Source organism: Hydra vulgaris, chromosome 10 (assembly GCF_038396675.1).
Source record: "Hydra vulgaris chromosome 10, alternate assembly HydraT2T_AEP".
Classification (NCBI taxonomy): domain Eukaryota; kingdom Metazoa; phylum Cnidaria; class Hydrozoa; order Anthoathecata; family Hydridae; genus Hydra; species Hydra vulgaris.
The window spans coordinates 15910461-15928548 of NC_088929.1; the positions used below are offsets into that span (position 1 = coordinate 15910461).

Consider the following 18088-nt stretch of genomic DNA (forward strand, 5'->3'; position numbering starts at 1 on the left):
GAAATACCCAGGGTTCCAAAAATATCCAGAAAAAGATAAAAATAAATAAAAATAATTTAAATTGAACATACAATATTAAGTTGTCTGCAGCTTGTTTTGGACTACAAGAAACAAATATAATCTTTTTGATAGCTGCACAAGATCGAAGGCATTTAAGTACATCTTTGTCTATATAAAGAGCATTATTTATAAGTCAAAGTATTTTTTGTCACAACATTTTTCAAAAATTGAATTTTATCAATGTACTCACGCAAGCCTGCCCTTGGGGGGTCAACAATAGCAATAATATTTTTTGCATTAATTCTGTTAATTTCGTTATGAAGAACTTTTTCTGCTGCTCCACAAATAAACTTTGCATTTGCAACACCTGAACAAAAAATTGATCACGAAGTATAGTTAAAAAACTTCACTAAAATTTAATAAATTAAAAAAAATTGTTCTAAAAATTTTTTTTTTCAATTTAATTTCTTTGCAATTAAAAAATGTATTTCAAAAAATAAAAAAACTCAATTTTTTAAAAATCATGTAACTAGGATAAAGTTAAAAACATACCATCGGCTGCAGAGTTGAAGTTAAAAACTTACCATTGGTTGCAGAGTTGAAGTTAGCATCTTGAACAGCTTGAATACAAATTTCAATGCCAACAACTGGTAACCTTTTATTCTAAATTAAAAAACATACTTTTAGAATAAAGCTTGAGGAATCACATTAGTAAACAAAAAAAACTTACTTTAGCAATGCATATACCAATAGTTCCTGTACCGCAACAAACGTCTAAAAAATGAAAATTTATAAAACTGTTCATCTCTTCATCCTACTTTTTCTTTATATATATATATATATATATATATATATATATATATATATATATATATATATATATATATATATATATATATATATATATATATATATATATATATATATATATATATATATATATATATGTATATACAATATTGGATAAAACATTTGCAACCAACATCGAACAATGCCAAGTGTTCCTAATTTTACATGTCTTAAAAACGAAACGAACTATACCACCACAGCAAACAGTTCAGGAGTCTGGAGTCATAGCATGCCATGACATGAGCAATCAGCTGACAGGTGACAGCACACAGGCAGAATTTCGTTGACAAGTGCCATTTTGCAGCGAACAAAACAAGTGCAACTTTTTTCTTAAGTCTGGTCCATGTCAACGTCACGGAAGTTTTTTAATAATTACAGGAAGTATCCAGGAGTTTCCAGAAGCATGCAGAAGCTTCCAGAAGTTTCCAGAAGAAGCATCTGGAAGCATCCAGAAATATCCAGAAACATTCAGAAGCATCCAGATGCATCCAGAAGCTTCCAGAAGCATCGAAAAGAAGCATCTAGAATCTTCCAGAACAGGTTCACACAGGTTCATTTTACTATATGAGACATGTAAATCGACATGTAATTCAGTCAGTTTATGGAAGTCAATCAGTCAGTATTATCAAGACAGTTTATCGAAATGAATATTATCAAAGTGTTTTATCGAAGAACATCAATACAAGAAGTGAAATACAACAAGTGTTTCATTACATCAATACAGTCCACATCCAACCAAGACGTTGTGTTCCACAGAGCATTATTGTATCATCACAAGGTAAATGTAACACGGTAAGCCTTGAGAAGCGTGATTATTTATTTTTATTATTTTTATGACTTCAAGTGCAAAAATGGCTCCCAACAGTCTTAGATTGGAACTAAGAAAGAAAATTATTGGCGATTACGTAAGTGGAATGTCACAAAAAAGTATTTGTGATAAATATGGCATGAAAAAATGGCCCGTATCAAGTCTATGATCCAAATATCGTTCTACGGGGAAGTTGGCAGCAGGTAACAAAATTTTATGATCGTCAGATCTGTCAAGAAGGATCCCTGGATATCATCAGTCGAGATACAAAAGCAATTAGAGCTGCCTGTATCGGACCGAACAATCAGACGATGTGCTGTTGAAGCCGGATTGTTTTCTCGACGCCCTGCAAAGAAACCGCTGATTTCACTAAAAATCCAGAAGAAAAGACTCCTGTTTGCTACATCTCATATTGACTGGAATGTGCAGAAATGGCAAACTGTCCTGTTCAGTGATGAATCGAAGTTCAACATCATTGGCAGTGATGCCATTTGCCATGTACATCGACCGGCCGGAAAACGCCTCAATTTACGTTACTGCCATAAGACCGTGAAGCATGGTGGGGGCAATGTAATGGTCTGGGGGTGTTTTTCTGCTAACGGTCTAGGTCCAATACATCGAAACGATTGAATAATGGACCGTTTCATGTATAAAAATATCCTGAAAGATGTTATGCTACCTCATGCTGAATGGAATATGCCAATAAAATGGGTTTTTCAGCAAGACAACGATCCGAAACACACTGCAAAAGTAGTCAAGCAGTGGTTTCAAGACAACCACCTATCGGTGATGGATTGGCCACCTCAATCTCAGGATCTCAACCCTATCGAGAACCTGTGGGAGATCGTCAACTGCAGAATTAATCGTGAAGGTGTTTGTAATAAGGATCAACTGTTTGAATAAATCCAAAAGGCCTGGGCAGCGATTCCACAAAGTTTCATTGATCACCTGATCGAATCTATGCCTCGAAGATGCAAGGCTGTGATCGACAACAAAGGATTCGCCACGAAATATTGATAGTGAAATACAGCTTGGTCAACATTTTTTTGAGTTGCACTTGTTTTGTCCAGAAAGAAATCAACTTTTTTTAATACTTTTGATTAATTTATTAATTTTCGTGTACAAATAATGAACTTTGTGATGAATAAAACTTGAAAAACTTTGTCTCTAAACAGTTACATAGTTATTTGTCTAAATTGAAAAAATGCAGCACTTTTATATAAAGAAACTACATTAGCATTATTTGGTTGCACTCGTTTTGGCCGATACTGTATATATATTTATATATATATAAGGGAAATTATATAAAAACTTAAAAAATAATTTTTATTTCATAAAAAACATTGATAAAAAAAAAATAACTAAAGACTTTGTAAAAAGCATTTTATTTTTTATTTTTAGCTGAATAATGTCATTTTCTAAGCAGTAAAATCAAAAATAACATTTTTTTTATAAAATAATACATTTTTAAAATTTTCATATAGTTTTGCTTCATTTGAGACCCAACAAGACATACTTTTGAAAAAAAATATTTTTTATTAATATATTTATCATATATACCCATTAAATGTTTAATAGTCTTAAGGCACCCCTAAAAACATTTTTTATTCAAAAAACTTTTAAATCCAGTCTTATTTTATGTAAAACACATTATGGTGCAAGCTGGAGATATTTTTAAAAATTTTTGTTTTTTGAACCACCCTTAAAAATGGTAGGCTACAAAAAAAAAAAAAAAAAAAAAAAAAATAATGTCCTACTTTTAGCTATATTGTGGTGTTATTGAGTTTAAATTATTTTGATAAAAAAACATTTTTTAAAGACTTAATTTAAATACAAAATAAAAAGACTGAAACAGTAATAATTATTTTAAAAACATTAATAGTGCAACCATGGCGGCTGTGCTGTGTATGCAGGTAGGGGGAAGAAGAAATTGTAAAAATTTATTATGCATGCATTATACTTTATTAAAATTTAAACTCTAACTTTTATGACAACCTAAACTTGAGATAAACCTGAGATGCAGCCATAAATAGTGACAGAGTAACATATTTGGATTTATTAAATAAATCCAAATATGGCTTGTAAACATAACAACAAATATATATCTGCATTTTTCAGATAAACTAATCTCTTTTTTTCTATTGAAATCTTTGAAAACTACTAATTTCCATTTTTAAAAGTTAAAAAAAAAAAATTTTTTTTTTTCACTAATGACCAACATGGCACACTTTATGACCTGATGAAATAAAATGAATAAAAATTAGTTAAACAAAATCAAATAACAAAAAAATAGAATGTCTTACTTTCTCTTTTTTTTGTCAAATTCAATTTAAAATTATAGTAATAGAATAAACATTTATAAATAAACGATTGAATAACAAATAAAAAAACTCGCTAAACAAAGAAAAACAAAAAATATTAAAGAAACCAAAATTATACCAAGAACTAATGCATCATTAAGAGAAGTTTCACACCATTCAGATATTGTCTTGTATAGTATCTCAGCTGCTGGTTTGTTAACTTAAAAAAAATTTAAACTAATTACAAAATATACAAAAATTGAGGATCTAACTACCAAGTAAAAAACAAAAATATATAAAATAAATTTTTTTAAAAAACAAAACAAAAGAATTTGTAACTGTGTGTATTACTAAACTATCATTACTAAGGTTTTGGGAAACTTTTGTGTACTTAGCCTTGATAAAAATATCATATAGCATGGGAAATATGTCACTACGATGCAAATTTACTATCCATGAATTAATTTTTTCAATGTTTTGTATGTCCTTCTTTGTTTCTGTTCATTATGCCTCCGTGCGTGATGGGCATATTGTATATTACCCTTTGGTAATACTCCTTCAAAATTTCCCTAACCGATACTTGACAGTTGTTGTTTCGACACTTTATCTTTCAATTCTATTTATAGATTTCAATTGAGTTGAAATCAAGGCTATTACCTGAACATTCAAGCACTTTAACTTTGTTCAAGATTAGAAACTTGGTTGCAACTTTGGAAAGGTGGCATAGCACTTCAAAATGCATGAAATTATTGCAGTTATGAATTTTAAATGCAGTTATGAAAAATTTTGCAGAGGCATACTGGCTCCAAAATACCCATGCATGATTTTTAAAAAAAAGCCTATTTGTGACGAATTTTACCATATATGCTTGATTTAAAGGCCCATAAATACATAAAAAAAAATATGTATGTATATGTATATGTGTATATATATATATAAAAAAATTAAAATGTAGGGGTGCCCCCCCCCCCAGCTGATAATATGCATTTGAGTTTATAATATTTGTATATTTAGTATTTGAAATAGCAAGTTTCGAATTATAGTTAGCAAATTTCAAATATCAAAGACCTTTTTTATGACACCCCTTCCCCCCTGGCCCTATGAGAGACCTCTGCTTATAACATTGCTAAAATGATCACTAAAGCTCAAAATATGAATTTTGCAAACTAATAAAATTATTTTTTGAAAATACTCAGTTGTCGTAATGTATAATATATACAGGTTTTAATTTTTTAAATACAAGAGTCAAAAAACTTATTGTAATAACTGTACAATGCTAAATAATGTTTTTACAAAGATGTCTGGCTATGAAAATAGCTGTTTATCAAAAGGTAGCTGAGACATTTTTTGAAATTAGACTTTTATTATATTTGAAGTTTATTTAAAACACAACTCATAAGTATTTATAACAAAATTGTTAAAAACTTGTTTACTATCTATAGAATCAGTGTGAAAGGCTTAACTAAACCATTTAGACTTTATCTACCATTTCGCTTTGCAACTGCTTCTTACTATTCTCTTATAACCTTTTAGGTGCCTCAGTAAAGAAAAGGTTTGTTGCTTGTAATGTTTCAGTATTATTAGATTGGAGTTCTTTTTTGAAATTCGGGCAGTTTCGTGAAATTCAAGTAAACTTCCCACAGGTCAAACTCACGTAATAAAGCCTTTGGTTTGACGATAATAAATAAACCTAATAAAACCTTTGGTTAAATAAAAGACACTTAAAGATATGATGTGGTTTTTCCAACTAAGAACTAGTCCAAAACGCTGAATTTCTGCAATTGTTTTTAGAAGAAACTGAAGATTAGAACGAAGAAATTAAAATACAGGTGCTTTATAACACTTTAAAATTGCTGTATCATCAAACATTGTGTTAAGCTCAGCACTCAGATGGTCTAGAAAAAAAACAGTGACAACCAATTTAAAATAATTTGAAATGCAATTTTTAGGCTTGTTCAAAGTATACTTGGAGGTGTTGATTAACAATATTTCTAAGTATGAGGGCAAAATCTTTTAATGCTTGAATAAGATTTAAATTCTAAAAAATGTCATTACTACTTGCTTGAACAATCGTGTAATTAAAAAAGTTATATTAAAAACATGTCTTGTTATACACAGTGCAACAATAAAATCAAAATTTGTTATTTAGTAGAAGAAGCAGTAGCAGAGGTTACACCATTAAATATTCTATTGATATTTTATGACATTCTTTGGACAGAAAACCACAGAAATAAAAAACTTTTGTAAAGTACCCATGCCATGATTTCACATTTATAACATCCGAAGAAAAATCAGTAATAGCTTTTATTAAAACACTAAATAAACAAATTTTTTCTTTATGTGGTTCATCATAGTTCCTATTATGATTCTCATGATTCTTATAAAGGATAAACAATATGGCTGAATAAAAATTTCTACTTAATAAGTCTAATACCTGTATATAGACATTCTAATTTTTTGCCACAAATGTTTGATTATCAAAGAAAACCAATGAACAAATACTAGTTTTTATTGATGCAATTATAAACAGCTTCTTCTTGTAATAACTGTCTTCCTTTCTTGTATCCAAAGAATATCGTAATATCAAAAATTCTACACAACTATTATAATATTTGGTTGTCTAACTTTAAAGGAAATGATGTTTTTCTTTAACAGACTAACTTTTTCTTTGAAATGATATATAATTAATTGTGAATTAAGCAACATTTTGAATTAATCAATGGCCATATTTTATGCTTAATAAAATTTTTAATTAAATAAATTTGATAAAACTCCAATTAAGCAGGGTGTATGTTGAAAGTCCAAATTTTATTTTCCATATTTGAAACTTTTTCTCTTTTCATTTATTATTTAAAATGCAAGTTATTAAAATGATACGCAGTCTAGTGTAATAAAACTGGGGATGATCATTGATATATTTTGATATATACTTGTTGCTACTAACTAATCTTACCTCCTGATAATAGTTAAACAATGAAACGTTATAAAAATTTTACTCAGGGTGTGGAAAGAGAAAAATTTTACTCAGGGTGTGGAAAGAGAAGTCCAAAATTTGTTTTAACTAAAATAATCATTTTGATTTTCTTTAAACTAATGAATGAAAAAATTTAAAAAATAAAGTTTTATATAACGAAATAAGACAAGGTATGTCAATTCAAGTTCTAATTAAGTTATTTAACTCAAAAGTTAGTTCAACCTCCATCAAAATATTTTAACTATCATTTTTAAATAATTGCAAAATTATGAAACCAAAATACTATGTCTTCCAATTTTTAATCTTTTCCCAACCATTTGAGATAATTAACCATGCATAATTTGTTTAGTTTTTGCCGTAGTTTGGTTTTAATAGTTACATATAGTAAAATTTTTTTCAACAATATAATCAAGTTGAAAAACTTCTATTTAATTTGTTTGGGCACGTCCAACGACATAGCAGACATCCCCTAGACACGCCCTTGTATATATATATATATATGTATGTATGTATATATATACACATACATATATACATTTATATACAAAAATATATATATGCAGCATCAGGCACACACTGATGACATTATATTAAAATAGGTAGCTTTGAGTACTTCAGTACATATATCAACTATCTTAAAGTCTGCTGTTGCTAGGAGTGCTGCTACATCGACTGAGAGTTTGCATGTGGCAGCAATCTTTTCTTTATTATATTTGGTTTTTTTCTTTTTTTTCTGAAAAACTAAATTATCATCCATTACCAAACTAATATAAAAACAATCACCAAAAAAAAAAAAAAATTGCATCTTTATGGACTATACTAAAGTAATTATCTCAAACACAAAAAAAAACAATAATAAATCTTCTCTATTGCTAAAAAAGTTTGCGATACTATTTTTGTTTAAAAACTTTTGCTCCAAAATTTTGCACCCATTTAGAATAACAGCATAAAAATGAGACAAGGAAATTGTATCCTATGAATTATAGTATAATTGTATTAATATATATATATATATATATATATATATATATATATATATATATATATAAATATATATATATATATATATGTGTATATATATATATATATATATATATATATATTATATATATATATATATATATATATATATATATATATATATATGTATATATATATATATATATATATATATATATATATATATATATATATATATATATATATATATATATATATATATATATATATATATGCATGCTATTGCGTGTATAGATAACAAACTGTTACTAGTTTTTCCTATCTTAATAGTAAAAGACATTTTCAGAAAAAGAAGAAAAAAATGAAGAATAATGAAAGAAAAGATTGACAACCCAAACAATTAGATGATGTAGCAGCACTTCTTTGCATATTCTACCTATAAAGTCAGTTGAGGTATATACTGAAGCCCTCATAGCTCCCTATTTCGTATGATGTCATCAAGTATATTCCAAAAAAAATTTTCATTAAAAAATAAAAACTCAAACACTAACACAATATGAATTCTGAATATTTTGAGCAGTTTTTTTTTTTTAAAACATCTTTGCTTCCAACAAGGCTGCAGGCAGCCACTAATTAAAGTTGGAAGTTACTGAAAGAGAAAAGATGAAGATTGTAGAGCAAGATAACGATTGACAGACGACTTAAAAGATTGCAAATTATATGAGTCAGGAAAGCAAGATGAAGGAAGCGAATTCCAAAGAGCTGATGTTCGAGGAAAAAAACTAGACGAATAAGCGTTTTTGGAGCACTTAGGAACAGTCACAGAAAAAGGATGACACTTAATTAAATGACGAGTAACACGAGAATGAATTTCAGTAGATGGCACAAGAAACGCTAGCTCTTTAGAGCAGTGCCCATTATAGTATTTGTAGAAATGAGAAAAAGAAGCAACATTAGGACAATATGATAATAGTTGTAAGTTGGCTGCAAGAGCAGGTTCAACTATGTATACAATGCGTTTTCACACCTTGTCTAAAAGAGAAAGGGCATAACTAGAAGATCCGCCCCAGATATGGCAACAATATTCCATACAAGGCCGGATTTGAGATTTATAGAGATAAAGAATAGAATCCGAAGTAAGAAAGTGACGAGCTCAATAAAGAGATGCAACCTTAGCAGATGCTAATTTTGCAACTAATTTGATATATGGTTTCCAAGAAAGATTGGAAGTAAGAGTTAATCCTAGAAGATGAAGAGTAGGTGACTCATCGAGTACATCACCGTTCATAAATATAGGAAGATCTAAACTATTGCGATAACGATTGGCTGAAAAAAATTGAGTTTTATCTGAATTAAAGTTCACCAGCCACTGTGAGTCCCATGCTGTAGCAGAAGTAAGATCCTTTTCAAGCTCAAATGCCCCCTCCAAGCAATCAGAGGGTGTTGGTTTTTTATCACGACAAGAATAAATGGTAGTGTCATCAGCAAACAATGCCACCTTAGATGAGAGAATATCTGGAAGATCGTTAATGTAAATTAAAAAGAGTATAGGGCCAAGGATAAAACCTTGGGGAACCCCTGAAGTTACAGAATAAGAAGAAGAGTGTTGTCCATCGAGGACAACTTTTATGCTACGATTGGAAAGGAAGGATTCGATAATCTTAAAGATGTTGCCGGATACACCATAAGAAGAAAGCTTATGGAGAAGACCAGCAAGCCAAACTTTATCAAAAGCTTTTGAAATGTCGAGAGCGATGGCCTTAACCTCTCCAGTTATTGTAACTAATTCATATGGAGTTTTTTATTAAAAATCAACACCCAAAAAAATTATTTTTTAAACTTCTTTAAGATTTTAATTTCACCTTTATGTAAATTTCATTTTTATCCAATAAACATGTAAATTATATTTATTTTATATATTATATATATAAAATAAATACTTAATCCCAACCTTGATTGTGTACTTTTTGCTTTAACAAAAAAAAAACATTCGCTTCATTTTATGCAGTTACTGCATGACCACCCTGCTACTGGTAAAATATAATCCAGTGTAACTTAGGTGGAGCTTTTACCGGGTTTTAAATTTACCGGTAAATTGGTAAAAATAGTAAATTTAAAAAAATAGAAATTCTTATGCAATAACATGCTTTTTTGACTCCTTAACATAATTTGGACATAGCTATGAATAAAACACAAAAACTGCTATTTTTAAGATTTATTTTTCGACAAAAAATAGGCTTTAAAGAAGCACAAAGTGTCAAGTAGTCATCACTCATTCTGGATCGAATTTTTGTGACAAATAGTCCAGCAGCAGAAAATGCTCTCTCCGATTCAATACTTGTGGGAGGGATAGTTTCCAGAGCATTGAATAACAGCTCAAGATTTGCAGTTCTTTTGCTGGTGGCTTCAAAGACCATCGTTTCTTTTGAAATGGCCTTAAACTCATCATTTGAGTTATGTCTCTGCTTTTTGGCTGAATGTTCGATGGCCTCCTCCAACTCTTCCTGGAGAGAAAGTTGTTCTTCAGCTTCTTTTCATCCTTTGCCTCTCTCTATGTGATCCAGGATTTCAATGTCTTTTGTGGGGAAAAGCCTTGAAAGCAACGACTTTGCAGTTTTCTGAAGTCTTAAAAGGCATGTTCAAAATTTCATACTCTTCAATTTCGTGAAGGCAGTCTGGGTTGGACAAATATTTGTACAGACTGACCAAGTTGCTTTGTCTCTTCTCTGTAAATCGCTTTAAGACAGCATCTTTCATTCTGATGCAAAGGCTGGATTTTTTCTGATTCAATTTATTGATCAGAAACTTGAAGATTCCCTCTGCTGTCAACAGGGTGGCATTTTTCCTGCAAAGAGCTTCACCTGCCAATTTGACTGGTTCAAGGGCATCAACAATGTCAGTCAAGATGTCCAACTCTTGCTCTGTGCAAATGACACTTGGAGAAATGTCTGCAAGAACAACTCCAATTTGTTCATTAATTTTTAGAAACTGTTGAATCATTGCCAAGCGGCTGTTCCATCTTGTTCGACAGTCCAAAATGAAAGCAACTTCTCGGCTGTGGTGTTTTTTAACTTCTTCATGAAGCACATCATTTTTGACTGGAGATTTCCTGAACAACTTGACAATCTTCTGAACTTTGATGATGATAGACTGGAAATGAACTTTGACCTTTAGGAGAGAAATGCTTTCATTGATTTCGTCATCAATGAATCTGGAATTTTCTTCGTTGTCCGAATCTGAATCTTCCTCCTCGTCATTGTCGCTCTCCACTTTTTTCTCGTCCAAATTGTTGCTCTGATTTTCTTTGTACAAAACTTCCTGAACGGCCAGATGAACTCCGTCAGTATAGCAAGTTTGATGTTCGGTAGGAACAATTTTCCCAAACTTGACCATCATTGCAGCCCCGTCAGTGACCGAACAAACAATGCAACCATCCAAGTTCATTCCAAATTCTTCCACTCTCTCTGAGACAATTTCTGCTGCTTTTTCTGCAGGGAAAGATCAGAAAACACGTGTGAGTCCAAGGTTCCAGTGTTTGTTCTTCTGGTGAATGTTGATGTTGAGAAATCTTTGGTTTTTCAGGGATGTGTATTCATCCAGAGTGATAGAAAAACGTTCTTCGGTCAACAACAATGAGTTTAGTTGATTTTTCAACTCAGCTTTAACACTGGCAGAATAGTTTTTCACCAGCTGAATGGCTTGTTTGTGGTTTTTTGGGAAATCATAGATTTTTTCTGTCATTGCCGACTGAATGAATGTGCTTTTGGTTAAAGCATTAAAACTAAATCCGTCTAAGGCTACCAGTTTTAAAAGAACTTCACCACTTGACTCCTTTTGAAAAAATGTTGAGATTTTGGGGGCTGTTTTGGCTGCAGGTTTTTTTGTTTCATTCTTGTCCTGGGGCTTTTTTATCCCATGTTTTTGACCAAGATGGTACCACATTCCCATTATAGATCCTGTGAATTAAGTTTTGTTCCCACATATCTTGCAAACACTTTCAGAACAATCTTTTTCATAACGTTTCTAGACTCCAGACATTTTTTTATGAAAACTGTAATTATTTTATGTGTGTCAGTTGATTGACTAAAGTACTACTTGACTAAATAAATAATAGTATTTAATAAAAATGATTGAATAAAATTGAATAAAAAATGAATAAAAATAATAAACACTAACACTTTCTTTTAATTCATAAGATGCATCAAGTGGCATCAGACCCCATTTATAATGGAAAAATTAATTAAAAAGTTCAAAATTTGTTTGTTTTAATATGAATATTTAATTAAAGTGGCAGAAAAAGCTTAAAACGCTTTTTACTTAATTTTATTTACTTTTATTTACCATCAAAATTTACCGGTAAAATGATAAAAAAATGGTAAAAGCTCAACCCTAAGTGTAACCTATTGCATTTCCTACTGCTGTGTAGGATTCACTTTCTAGGCAAAGACTGGAAGAAGTGAACTTCCTATTATCAATACTTTCCGTCTTCAATACTATCTATTATCTGATATGTCTATAGTGGTATCTAGTTTTGTCAGTTATATAGTTGAATGTATCTCAGTTACTGTGTTAGCTCATCTGTAACTCACTATATATGTATGTTTGTATTTTGTTTGAACCTCTGGCAAGGTGTTTAATCACCCATAAGTTGCTATTTGTATGTTTGTGTTCTGTCAGAACCTCTATCAGAATCTTACCTCATGCAAAACTCACCAGACTTGCTTGCTCTTTATGAGACTAATTTGAACCTGGCTGTTTCTTTTTCAGATCTCAGTATTGATAGCTATTATCCTTTGATTTGCAAAGACTCCAATAGTCACATGCTTGGCTCGGGCATATACTTACACATTAACTCATGTATTTGCTGAGAAACCAAGTTTGAATTCTCTGACAATTCTTTTATGTGTTTTTGCTTAGCACTTCTTCACTCTATAACCTTTTTCTTTGTTCTTTATCGTTCTCATTCTTCTCAAGACTGCATCATCTTTTAGATGTAATTTCTGACCAAAACAGCCTAGCCCTTTCTCTTGATCTCTTAGCCAATATTGTTTTTATTGTAGTGGCCTTGGGAGGTGAATTTACATTGAAAAAAATAAACTGTATGACACTTTATCAATAATTTGGACATTATAAAAAGCAGCAGGAAAGCAAAAATTTGGTTGCTTAGCAATGATTTCCAACAAACTGACGACATTGTTAGAAAAATAAAAACACCTGATATATTTAACAAAACAACAATATATCAGTAAAAAACTGATTTTTTGAAGAAGAAAAAATATTTTTGTATTAGCATCTTAGCAATCTAACATCAGACTTTTAAATAATTTTGGTTAGGTGTGTGGGTGTAAAGACAATTTTATATCTGAGTGTGTGTGAATAATTTCTTGCTGTGATAAAACCATAATTCCACTAAAAACATCAAACTGTGACTGCTGTTTTTTTAAATATTTGATTATTACTGATTTTTAACTCTTATAAAGTAAAAAACAACACCTTTCGCATTTAACTCCTGACACTATGTGATGTCAAAATATAAATCCTAACACTTTAATATTGATGTCAAAAATAAAAATAAAGTTCAATTACCTTGAAAGAATGCGTCAACAGATATCCTAAAGTTTAAACCTAACAAGGATTCAGTGATATGCTAAAAATAAAAACAAATGCATAAAACATATAACTAAATTAAAAATAGATTTAGAAAAACGCACAAATACTAGAGTGATGCTGAAAATAAAAACAAATGCATAAAACATAATTAAATTAAAAATAGATTTAGAAAAATGCATAAACACTAGATGCTGAAAAAAAAAATCAGTATATACATCAGACAACTCTTTTAATAAAATAATGTGCAAAAACATTGCATCAAGTATAAGGTTTTCAAATACTACAAATTTAACCACATTTACAAATTTAATGTTGTAAATTAATCATAAGTATTTTGTAATATGTTGTAAATTAATCACAAGTATTTTGTGTTATGTTGTAAATTAATCACAAGCATTTTGTAATATGATGTAAATTAATCACAAGTAATTTGTAATATGTTGTAAATTAATCACAAGTATTTTGTAATACATTGCAAATTAATCACAAGTATTATGTAATATGTTGTAAATTAATCACAAGTATTTTGTAATGTTGCACTCTAATCACAAGAGTAATGTAATATGTTGAATTATTTTACAATTTCAAATTGTAATCAGCAAAATTTTATATCCAGAAGACCAACCAATGAGTTGAATGCGCCTCAAAGGACTAACTCAAATATGTGATATCAACAAGAAGTAATACCTTGCACATTGGTTGTTCAGCTCACTAATTGCAACCAACATAAATTCAGAGTTATTGGTAGTGGAGTTAAAACCTTCACATTTAACTAAGTGCTTGTTATTAATTGCAACAATCATTCAATTTGCTATTGTTTCTCTTGTACTGTTAAAGAGCCTACTCAAAAGGCATTAAAAAACAACACTTTAATTGGGAACAAAAATAGATAAATATTTAACTTTTTCATAGTTTCCAGAAATGTTTAAATGCAATATTTCGCCCCAAGATGAAAAGAAAACTATTGTTTTTTAATTTCAACTTTGTGATTGCATTATCTTTTGTCTTTTTCTACTATATTAAATTTACCTAAGACTTATTGCTAGATTATTTGCAGCTTAATGATCTATAACTTGTAAAATAATTATTTTAATACTGAAAGGTATACTTTTTTAATGATGTCTTTCTCTGTAAATTGAATCAATGGTAAATCCAACTAGATAAAACATGCATGGGTTTCAATATTTTGTTTAATTTCTTATTTCGTAAGAAATTAAACAAAATTTTGATTAAAGCATTACAACAAATAATATTTAAAGCCATATTGCTGATCAACATAATTGATGTCAAGATTTTTAATTACAAGAGGACTCTAATACAAAGTTATTTTTTTGCATATCAGAATTGTGTTGCCATGTAACACAACTTAATGTTGGAATATTTTAAAGCTATGCAGTAGCTTATACATTTAAATGGTTGCGCCATTTAATTTAATTATGTAAATTATGGATGTAATTAATAAATCTAACCTAAGATTTAATAAGAACCAAGATCTAATAAGTTAAGACTAACCTCAGATCCATAAATTAGCTTAAAAGTGTCAATGTTGTTGTTTCTAAATATAAGTTTTTAATAATTTTTTAAATAAATTATTTTTTTGTCTTTTATAAACTGAAAATTCTTTTTTTAATATAAACAATAAAATAGCATACTTTTGAGATGAGGATGAAATATAAAGAGAAGTAACTTTAACCAAACGAAACTCTCCAGTAAAATGTTTACGTAATTTCAAAATTAACTCATCATATTCTTCCTAAAAAAAATTCTTCAGATTTAACTTGAACTTATAAAAAAAAAATTAATAAAAATCTTTTAAATTTACTGTATATTACTATTAAATCTTTATATTATATACACTATAAATTTATACTAAATAATAATATTAATATACAATAATATGTTATTAACACATTTATTAATGTTTTAATATTGATACTATTAATTATAGAACTAAAATCAATCTTATAAAAATGACACCAGAGTAAGATAAACACATTAAAACATCACAACTGAAAATAGCGATAAACGAAACTTTAGTACAACATTGACTAAGTACATGGATTGTGTTTAAAAAAACATCATATCTAAACTTGTTTCTAAGCAACTATATATGCTACAACATACTATAATACCTATTATACCTTTTTACAAATTGCTTGAGGATTGAGTTGTATTATTGCCATAATGTCGCTACTGCTTGAAGTTCGCACAGTTAATTGTTGCCAGAGTCTATTTTAAATAAACATTTTTTTGTTGCAATTAATATACTTTAAAACACAGAATTATATTTAATTTTAAATATAACGAAAAATTTGTATATAAAAACAAGAAGTAAAAAACAGCATACCCTACATGAGTTGATACACAAAATGAAGAATATGGTAAAGTTCGTAGAAATTCTGAAAAATCCTTTTAAAAATATGTTTAGATTTTATTAACTTTCAAAATTATATATATATATATATATATATATATATATATATATATATATATATATATATATATATATATATATATATATATATATATATATATATATATATATATATATATATATATAGAACTCTGATATGTTGACAGAAAGTTTTTGCCGTATTTTGTTGACAAAAAGTAAAAATTAAAATGCAAGACCGGAATTTTTTTTTTATTAATTGATAGACTGCCTGCCCCAACCAAACCCTCAGCCGATGTAGAAGCACTCCCTTCCGAGTCAGGCTAATAGATAGTAGATGTAGCAGCACTCTGTTGCGAGTCAGGCTATTTGTCAGTCGATGTAGCAGCACTTTGTTGCGAGTCAGGCTATAAGATAGTCGATGTAGAACACTCCGCGCATGATTTACAGGTAAAAAAATAAAAACATTTTATTAAAAAAAATAAAAATAAAAAACATTGTTTATATTGTTAAAAACATTCAGAATGTTTTAAAAACATTCAGAATGTTTTAAAAACATTCAGAATGTTTTAAAAACATTCTGGTCAATTAAATTTGCGTTTTTGTGGTTTTTTTAAAAAACGATTAATTTGTAATTAAATTAATGGTTTTTACTTTCTGACAACACGCAAATGTTGGACGAAAGTCAAAAGTAATTAAAAGTAATTGTAAGTGACATATTTGTTGGCATAAAAATCATTTTTTTCCTTCCGTACTCTCAAATGCAACAAACTATAGAACTATATATATATATATATATATATATAATATTTCTGCCCCATCCCAAACCCTCAGTCGATGTAGCAGCACTCCGCTGTGAGTCAGGCTATTTGTCAGTTGATGTATGTACTGAAGCCCCTGGCAGCAGGCTATTTCATTGTGACATCAGAGTACTCATCTAAACAAGCAATTTAAGTTATATATATATGTGTATATATATATATATATATACATATATATATATATATATATATATATATATATATATATATATATATATATATATATATATATATATATATATATATATATATATATATATATATATATATATATATTATATACACTTCTGAGATTCAAAATAAGATCTGTTCATATTCTTAAAATAATCTATTGGTACTCACAAGCAACTTGGTTAAATTTTTAAAAATATAATTCAATTAAGGTGGGCCACCTTAAGTCTGAATTTTATGTGTAAAAAAAAAAAGTTTTTATAAAGTCATGTTGTGTCTTAAAAGAAGTAAAACTGTATATAAATTTGAAAATTAATATTTATTTAAAAATTTTTATAATTTTTATCAAAAAAAAAACTTTTTTTATTTTATTTTTTTTGTGATAAAATTTTATTACCTTAGGTTTTAGTTTAATCGATTTGAAAAAAAGATTAACTGAATCCAAAAAATAAAAAATTCAAAAAATTAATTTTTTGAACTTTCGAATCTGAGTTGAAAAAATCTATTTTTAGAATTTAAATCCAGACCAAAAATTCTAATAAAATCTTTTGTTTGAATAAATAATAAGTAAAATTGTACTTTGTAATTGAAAACTTTTTTAATTCTAATAATTACCTTTTTTCTTTTAGTATTATTATTATACTAGAAAGTTTGGAACCATAATACGGGTCATGATAGGTCTGATTTACACCTCCCACTTATTTTTTACTTGTTTTCAATATGTTACATAAAATTGTAGAAAGTTATGATCTTAGCTTCATAAAAGATTTAATTCAACATTTTCTTTTGCGTTGTTCAAGCATTTTATGCATAGCGAAGTCAATATACACAAAAGTTGACTTAAATCTTTTGGCCTATAACATCAAAACCTTTGTTTCCATTAGTGTTTGTGTTTTTTTTTTAACTATAACCTTTTAAACTTGGTTCCGGTTCTATTATTTATCTTTATTTTATTTAACAATATGGCAGAAATTAAAAAAAAAATACGGTAAGCAAATATATCGACCTACCTTAGAGGCGTTAATGTATGCCTACCATAGATTTATTTCAGAATTCATAAGAGCCATATTTTACTAAGACAGAAAATATTTAGCGAAAAGTATCCAGAATATATTTTGCCTTGGCTTCGTCTTAATTTTGCGTGAAAATTTTAATCGAAAGAATTTATTAGCTTCAATCTAGAAAGTTTGGACCCGTAAAACG

General features: G+C 28.7%; 1 protein-coding gene across 1 annotated transcript in view; it reads right to left on the reverse strand.

Moving 5' to 3' along the window:
- LOC100213671 (tRNA (uracil-5-)-methyltransferase homolog A) overlaps positions 1–18088 on the reverse strand; it is a 44995-nt gene that overhangs the window by 1317 nt on the left and 25590 nt on the right. The window contains exons 14-23 of the mRNA XM_065807357.1: positions 15849–15910; positions 15643–15730; positions 15154–15254; positions 15014–15056; positions 13478–13538; positions 4097–4177; positions 731–774; positions 585–663; positions 251–367; positions 72–168 (exon numbers count right to left, since the gene is read on the reverse strand). Coding sequence (XP_065663429.1) covers positions 72–168; positions 251–367; positions 585–663; positions 731–774; positions 4097–4177; positions 13478–13538; positions 15014–15056; positions 15154–15254; positions 15643–15730; positions 15849–15910 — 773 coding nt within the window. The remainder of the gene's footprint in view (positions 1–71; positions 169–250; positions 368–584; positions 664–730; positions 775–4096; positions 4178–13477; positions 13539–15013; positions 15057–15153; positions 15255–15642; positions 15731–15848; positions 15911–18088) is intronic.